This window comes from Abramis brama (genome assembly GCF_963993115.1).
Source record: "Abramis brama genome assembly, chromosome: 25".
Taxonomy (NCBI): domain Eukaryota; kingdom Metazoa; phylum Chordata; class Actinopteri; order Cypriniformes; family Leuciscidae; genus Abramis; species Abramis brama.
In genome coordinates this window covers 10471578-10480381 of record NC_139987.1, presented here as the reverse complement: position 1 = coordinate 10480381, position 8804 = coordinate 10471578, and the positions used below count along the sequence as shown (strand labels likewise).

Here is an 8804-nt window from a genome sequence, read left to right as displayed (position 1 = left end):
TTTTTGAAATTTTCAGTGCATGTCTGTGTGAGTGCAAGCCGTTGAAGCTCCGCCCCCTGTGCCGGGAGCAGCAGCTCATTTGCATTTAAAGGAACAGAAATTTACAACACCCTCACCTTCAGAAATTTACCATTTTAACATGCTATATAAAAATATATGTGGGGTATTTTGAGCTAAAACTTCACATACACACTCTGGGGATATCAAAGACTTATTTTACATCTTTTGAAAAGGGCATTATACCACCCCTTTAATGTTGTTTATATGTCTACGTGGTGTTTTTTTAATGTGCTTATGACAAATCGTGCAAATTCATAAGTCAACACCATTGCTGATTATTTTCTCCTTAAAACTGCAGTGAAAAAAAGACGAGGTTTGAAATCGCTGGTGTTTCTGACTTCACAAACTACTTGTAACCAATCACATCAAGTTGCCAGTGGGCTTTAGCATATCATTAACAGCGAACTAGCAGAGGAGTCTTGAGAGATGCCAGGTTATCCCCGGTACATTTTTCTGTTGATATAAAAATCGGGTAGATTTCTCAATATTGGGTTTATGATGTATATTACAATGTTATGATACCTTTCTCCAGTTGTTCAAAGCGTTTCTGATGATTGTTACTTAGATAGCGAACGGGAACATGGTTTGGTTAACATTAGCAACACATTATTAGCTGTTTGATAACATAGTCAAGCAAAAGGCTAATCATATTAATTACCTTTATGTGTCTGACGTTGTAAAGAGCGATAGCATTGAGCAGCGTTTACCTCAGAAAGTTGAGTGAATCCGTGAGCTGCGTGAGTTGAGGCGGGGCTAATTAGCATATTCATGAATCCAGGTATTGAATGAAGCAAGGGTGTAGAGATACATTCAAGCTATTTTAAGGCATGACGAATCTTTTAACAGGAAAAAACTTTAAATATGTAATTTTGGTGATCAAAGAACAGTTTTAAGGGATAAAATGATTGACTACTGCAAGGTTGTGGTAGGAATGCTGAGGACAATACTGTTCCTGGCCATTTGTTTGGATTAATAATAGTAATAATAAGTTAAAAGAAATTATCTTAAATTCCTCAATTTATTTACTATGACAGGACCAGTGGTATATAATAGCACAGTATATTATGTTGAATAAAAATCTTAACGATGAGAAACAAAAACTTTATCAGAGATCTGCATTAGTCCAGCACCAATCTGAACTATTCTTATTTATTTATGTATTGGGTTATAAATCAATATATTTATGAATAAATATGTATTAAATATACCTTTTAACAAAGAGAGACAAAGACATTATCAGAGATTTTATTTGTCCTATACCAATCTGATCTGATTTATTGATTAATTGATTGATGTCACGTGGACTTCCATTTATTTTCCATGGCCAGTTCAGTGGTGTGGCACAGTATATTGTTATGCTGAATAAATATATAATTTTAAAAAAGAGAGACAAACACACCATCAGAAATTTGTATCAGTCAAGTACAAATCTGAGCTATTAGTAGTGGCAGTCGTAATATTTTTTATTTATTTTTTATTATTGTCATTATTTACTTTTTACAAAATAATTGACCCTTGGTTTGATTTTATTGAAATTAGATTTTAAATGTAGCTTAAGTCTCCAAATACTTTTGGCAACACTGTATGAACTGTATCAGTGATCCAGAGATCCTGAATCCATTTGTATTTAGTTTAGCTTCCACAAGGTGGCAATGCTGTGCTCAAACCTGCTTGTTACCAGAGTAACAGATGAAAGTTGGAACAAGCACAAGAGAAAGCAGCCTTTGCATCAAGTCATTGTTCCTTCTTGTGTCTGAACAAAAATCTCCTTATCCTCATTGATTTAGCTCACTCTGGTTTAAGTGTCAAAAGTGTTCATACAATAAAATACAATGTGTCATTCACATCTCAACCTACTGCATTATATAGTTTCCTCTTTTATGGGTCACCTGGACTCCTCAAACACAGAGAAACAATTATGTGCCTTTAAGAAAGAAATACAGTAGGCAATTCTCTTAACAATGTGGAAATGATGACTTATGATAACACATCCAGCACTCTCACAATAGCTATTTTTTAAAGATCCTAATATACAAACATGTTTACATCATGCATATTTCTGCTTTATTTATTTGGAAAAGTTTCTTTCAGTTGAAGGACATTATGTGTTTACTGGTACTCATGGGACGGTGTGTTAACATCTGCCCTAAATGTACAGGCCCGTTTATGTTCTCGGCCAAGCGTACTTCCTGTCTGGCCCAGCAAACCGCCCGAGCGTTGAGTTTCTGTGTTAGTAATTATCTCTGCATGCAGAATTGTGGTCGGGGGCAGTGTGTGCATATCTGTGGCTCATGGGAGGAAGTCTGACCCGAGTGAAAAAAGCTCTAACTTCCTGACTGAGCGTTTGCAATGAGGAAGAGTCTTATAGGGAGGGGCAAAGGCTCATGTAGCTTGTCAACGACACGCTTTCATCCCACAGCACAGCTGTTTCACGCTGACTTCCAAGACTTCCACATTTCCATCCACATTACCATCACTTTCTCTGATGCAAGTGACAGAGCCTGGCTTGGTTTCACTTACTTTGCTGGATTTCCACACGTGCTGCTTGTACAGTAAGTCACTGTCACCTGCTTCGGCATCTTGACCTTTACAGGTCCCTTACCAAAGATATCAGAATATAAATTGAGATAGCGTGAGATCTTGTGCTGCATTTGAGCTTATGATGAATAAAATGTTGGTTTAAAACTAACTTTAGCTCTCCATGTGCAAATTCTGTGAAGTTATTGCTTACTTGTGATGTGCTAGCCATTTTGTGTGATGAAATGTGTCACAGTAAATCATGGTAAATATAATATTAGGCCTAAATGTGTGTTTACATCCTTATAGTTTAATAGTATGGCGTGAGACAGTTCAAATCGTCTTTTAGTGTGTGTGTGTGTGTGTGTGTGTGTGTGCGTGTGTACTTGTACAACTATCTTTGTGAGGACCAGTTTGAGTTTTAGACCATTGGAGTGAGGACAAAGAGAGTAAAGTGAAGACATTTTGGCCGGTCCTCACTTTCTGAGAGCCTTTAAAGGCCTGTTTGAGGGTCAAGACTTGGTTTTAGGGATAAGGTTATAATGAGGTTAAGGGTCGGTTTAGGGTCAGGGGTCAGGTTGGGCACTTAGTTGTGATGGGTAAGGTTAGGGTAAGCGGCTAGAGATTGCATTGTGTCAATGAATGTCCTCATAAAGATAGATGTACAAGAATGTGTGTGTGTGTGTGTGTGTTTGTGTGTGTGTGTTTGAGTGAGTGAGAGAGAATCTTGCCTTAAGTCATTCTGCGATTATAAGGCAGAAAGTCATAAGATTCTCTTCTGATCGCAGAGACCTTTTTCAATTCATCCCTTCATTCTTTTACAGGCCTTCCTAAAGTTTCTTCACCGACCCGACATGGACACTGTGGATTCAGACAAGATCCAGATTGGAGAAAACAAATTCGTAAGCAAGTAAGTCCATCTTATGTTACTGCAAAGGTGTCTTGCTCTCGCTGTTCTCGTTAACCTAACTTCATTTTCTTGTTGTTTGCAGGAGCGTTATTCTCTCACACCTTCAAACGTACAACCTTTATTATGAAGGAGAAGCTCTCCAGTTGAGACACAGAGAGGTTAGTAGGTAAAATGTAGCCTGTTGTATTGCTGTCATACAGCTGATGACTAATGTGACATGCCAATTTCACAGGAGGAAGGAGAATTGATCATAGAGGGCTTGCTCAATGTTTTTTGGGGCGTGCGGCGGCCAATCAGACTGCAGATGCAAGATGAGAAGGAGTCAGCCAGGCCACGCCCTTCACTAACATCTCTGAGTGATGAAACAGACATCAACACAGTCAAGTCAGATATTATTTATTTTATTTTACATTATAAATCATTTTTATTATTTAGCATATTATTGTTTTTGGTGCTTTCTGGTTAATGTTTTGGGATACATATAGCATATGTAGCCTAATTGCAACAGAAATTAATTTCATAAAAACAATCAAAAATGTATTGGTTTGCCTTCACAGTGGATGTTTCAATTCACGACGGATAATTATGTTTGAAGTTCGAACCAAAATACTTAAAAATTAACCAGAGAGTGCTAGAAATGCATACTGACTTTGTTACGCAAACCTAATTAAAACCTTTTATAGGCCTATACCTTTCAAAAAGTATGGGGTCAGCAAGATTTTAAATCATAAGATCATAAATACAGTAAAAACAGTGAAAATAGTATTGTGAAATTCAAAATAACAATTTTTATTTTATTTTAATGTTATAAAATGTAATTTATCCCTGTAATGGTAAAGCTGAATTTTCAGCATCATTACTCTTCAGTGTCAATCATTCTAATATGATGATTTGCTGCTCAAGGAACATTTCTTATTATTATCAATGTTGAAATCAGTTGTGCTGCTTCATATTTTTGTGTAAATCATGATGCATTTTTCTACAATTCTTTGATGGATAGAAAGTTCGAAAGAACAGTGTTTATTTGAACTAGAAATCTGTTGTATTAATGCATTAAGTAGCCTAATTTTCACTTTTGATTCATTTTGATTAAAAAGTGCTTTCTGAATAAAAGTATTAATTTCTTTAAAAATGTACTGAACCCAAACTTTTGAACAGTAGTAGGCTACATACAGTATAAATGGAAAGCTGGTAAAACAAGAGCTGTGTTCGAAATCCCCCCTATACCCTCATTCACTTTTCCATACATTACTCCACTGATATAGTCCACTTGAACGATTGAATGATTAAAACGAGTCAGTGAATTCAGATACTATTAAGGCCCTTTCACACCAAGAACGATAACTATAATAGTATATTAGCTTCCTAGTGCAATCGTTGTTTATTCTAAGCTTGCGCTTGTCTGTCACTTTAAATGCTCAAGCTCGTTACAGCAGGATGGATTCTGATTGGATGTCAGTGTTTTATCGCTCATTAGCTGGATAAAATCGTTTGATTCTGAAAGTGATTCAAACGATATTGTTTATTTGTGCCGTTGTTTTTAGAACGATGTCTTTATCATTATAACTGGCAGCTCCAGTAGTAAAGAAAAGATTCATCTTTAACTCTGTCATGAAAACTAGCATGATAAACCTTAGTAAAACAATTTTAACCAATTAAAAAGGAATCTATACCTGTATGATAATGATAATGACGCTGTACCCACATTGAACCAGCGTTTTGGATAATGTATGGACGGATGATTCAGCTGCGGGCGCCATCTTCTGGCGAGACTCATGAATTAATTCGGTAGCCTACGACCCCCACAGTGCATTATGGGTATTCTGTAGCCTTTGAGTGTACACGAATTGTACATCAGTTGTACACTCGTTATTGTGGTGCATTATGGTATAACGTCCAGTATGGTATCGGACACCACTACAAATGGCTGTCCTGAAATAGTGCCCTATTTAAGGGTATAGGGGTATTTCTGACAGAGCCAAAGTAAAACATGGTGCAGACTCCACCCAAGTATTACATTGCTTGTGCAGAAGTTCCAAAAATAGCCCACCTCAAAAAGGAAACTTCATAGATAATACACAAAACTTCCTCAAAAAGGAACTTTATAGATACCAATTATAAACACTTTCACTTAATGCACAAAATGATGAGTAGGCTACAAAACTCTTGCCCCATAGACTTTCATTGTAAATGCGTTACTGTAAAAGCATTTTTTTTTAACTGATGGTCAAAATTGTTTTCTCCAGAATGTTCTTTTAATTAAGGTTCCTGCTTTCTTGCCTTTTAGAAATCATGAAACAAATCAGCCGTGCATTTCCATTGATGTCACTGCAACAGATGACCAATCAAATGACTCCGGTGAGGAGAAGCAAGAGGCAGGTGAATACATTCTTGACCTTTTCTAAAAAAAACGTAACAGTGTTCACTGCCTATTCATCATATTTGAATGGCAGTGTGTGATTTAGTAAAGTCTCATCTGGCAGGTGAGGGCCAGCAGAAGTCGACACACTCGGATCGGGTTGCCAGGTCCAGGAGTGATGTCACCGCGAGGAGAATCAGTGGACGTCGACTTGGCATCAGGAGAGTCAAGAGACACCGATGCTCCTTCAATGGACACTTTTATAACCACAAGGCAAGCATCATGTTTCATAAACTGGTTACACGTTATTCAATTCTTGCTCACTTTTGCTCACGTTTGATTGTTTCAAACAGACAGCGGTGTTTACGCCAGCGTTCGGCTCTGTGACCAACGTCCGCATCAACAGCTGTATGACGACGGCACAGGTTATGCGCGTGTTGCTGAGCAAGTTCAAGATTGAGAACAGCCCGGATGAGTTCAGCCTCTATCTTGTCCACACGAGTGGCGGTACGTCCTGACTCAAATCACATGTGTCACTATTATTTGTGCCTGAGTTCATATTTCTAATCCTCTCCTGCATCCAGAGAGACACCAGCTGAAGCCTAATGATCATCCTTTGGCGGTCAGAGTTTTGAAAGGACCTTGTGAACAGGTCAGCAAAATGTTCCTAATGGAGACCGACCAGGTGGAAGAGGTCACCTATGATGTAAGAGACCAGATCTATCTATCTATCTATCTATCTATCTATCTATCTATCTATCTATATATCTGTCTGTCTGTCTGTCTGTCTCTATGTATGTCTGTCTGTCTGTCTGCCTGTATGTCTCTATGTCTGTCTGTCTGTCTGTCTGCCTGTATGTCTCTATGTCTGTCTGTCTCTATGTCTCTATGTCTGTCTGTCTGTCTGTCTGTCTGTATGTATGTCTGTCTGTCTGTCTGTCTGTCTGTCTGTCTGTCTGTCTGTCTGTCTGTCTGTCTGTCTGTATGTCTGGTTGTCTGTCTGTCTGCCTGTATGTCTCTATGTCTGTCTGTCTGTCTCTATGTCTGTCTGTATGTATGTCTGTCTGTCTGTCTGTATGTATGTATGTATGTTTGTCTGTCTGTCTGTCTGTCTGTCTGTCTGTCTGTCTGTCTGTCTGTCTGTCTCTATGTCTGTATGTCTGTCTGTCTGTCTGTCTGTCTGTCTGTCTGTCTGTCTCTATGTCTGTCTGTCTGTCTGTCTGTCTGTCTGTCTGTCTGTATGTATGTATGTATGTTTGTCTGTATGTCTGTCTGTCTGTCTGTCTGTCTGTCTGTCTGTCTGTCTGTCTGTCTGTCTGTCTGTATGTATGTATGTATGTTTGTCTGTATGTCTGTCTGTCTGTCTGTCTGTCTGTCTGTCTGTCTGTCTGTCTGTCTGTCTGGCCAAATTACTTAAAATTAAATAATTAAACAAAAATGTAAATAGATAAATACATAATTACATTAATAATAAAACATAAAATCATAATGATAATGATTAAATCACCCAAAAATTATTTATTAATTTTACCATTATTTTGCATTCTTTTGATCATTATCTGCAAATTGAAGGTTTTTTCTTAAAAGTCCAAAAATGATAATAAAAATGAAGCAATGAATGCAAACCAATGCTAAAAGGAAATGCAATGCACATTTATGAATTTGTTTGGTGATTTAATTAATAAATAATTTATTAAATGTTTAAATTAACATTGTTTTTTATGAACATTATGAATTATGTATTAATTTAATGCTTTCATTTTGAGTAGTTTTATTTATTTATCAAATATTGTTTGTAAAAAAATACATTTTCCAGACTGATCATATAATAGATATTTTGGATAGACAATAGATATAATTAGATATATTTCCAGTATATTTTTTACATGGTTATTGAAGGTCATGCATTGTTATATTCAATATTCTACACAATGCGTCTGGTTGTATACTGCACATTTTGGCTGATGTAGCAGGTCTTAAAATTTGGATACTGTAATCTTACTATTTATAAGTGTCAGTTTTTATAATATAATCTTATGTGTGGCTTTCTGAATTCAGCCAAACTACACAGTAGTGCAAGTTTGGATATATTGTTGTAATACTTAATTTTGTCCTCAAGGTGGCACAATACATCAAGTTTGAGCTTCCTGTTTTACAAAGCTTCATTGCTAAACTGCAAGAGGAAGAAGAAAGAGAGATGCTGAAACTGAAGAAGAGGTACACTCTATCATACATAACAAAAAAAAAATACATAATGATTTCTAGAGTCATTTGAAATCATTGTGACTCATTTCCTTTCTGTTTTTTTTTTTTTCTGATTTCCTGTTATTCAGGTACGCTGATTTGCGCCGTATCATCAAGAGATACATGAAGTCTTTAGCTGATAAAACTACTTGATGATGTTACATCATTCATCTGAACACCGTCTTTAAAGCACCAAAGTGGTGCTCTCTCAGGAACAGGGACATATTCTTACTTTAGTTTGGCTTTCTATGAGCCTGTTATTGTGTTCATGTATTTTATAATATCATAATACAGCAATATACAAAAGTACCATGGCTTTCTCTAAATAGTAAGCTTTATTGGATAAACAGCAGATAAACAGATACTTGGCCTTCTTTTTCACAAAGGAAATCAAATGGGTCAATGTCCGACTTGTATGCACAATTATAATGAGCCATAAGAGTGTTTATTTTTCTAGTTATTAAAAATCTGATTTAATGTAAAGCCGGACTGTGTGAATAAACAGACAATGTGAAACAAAGAGAAATAATTTGTAAATCTAATCTATTTGCCTTATTAATATTTAATATTTTTAATTTGTGAGGCGTTTTACAAGTGTACTGTATATGCACGGATTTTTGCTTTTAATAATAAATAATAAAAATACAGAATTTATTGTGTCAACTTGCATGCACATTTACCTCAGTGAAAGATCTCAGTACATTTCAGTGATCC

At 36.4% G+C, this 8804-nt stretch overlaps 1 protein-coding gene across 1 annotated transcript; it reads left to right on the top strand.

Annotated features, from left to right (window-relative positions):
* The first annotated feature begins 2411 nt into the window (after window positions 1–2411).
* Window positions 2412–8740, top strand: rassf2b (Ras association domain family member 2b). The gene is made up of 10 exons (XM_084104756.1): window positions 2412–2612; window positions 3402–3487; window positions 3570–3645; window positions 3720–3871; window positions 5775–5866; window positions 5971–6119; window positions 6200–6353; window positions 6431–6552; window positions 7966–8063; window positions 8180–8740. The coding sequence occupies exons 2-10, from the start codon at window positions 3432–3434 to the stop codon at window positions 8241–8243; spliced, it is 963 nt and encodes a 320-aa protein (XP_083960882.1). The 5' UTR covers window positions 2412–2612; window positions 3402–3431; the 3' UTR covers window positions 8244–8740.
* Window positions 8741–8804: the final 64 nt, after the last annotated feature.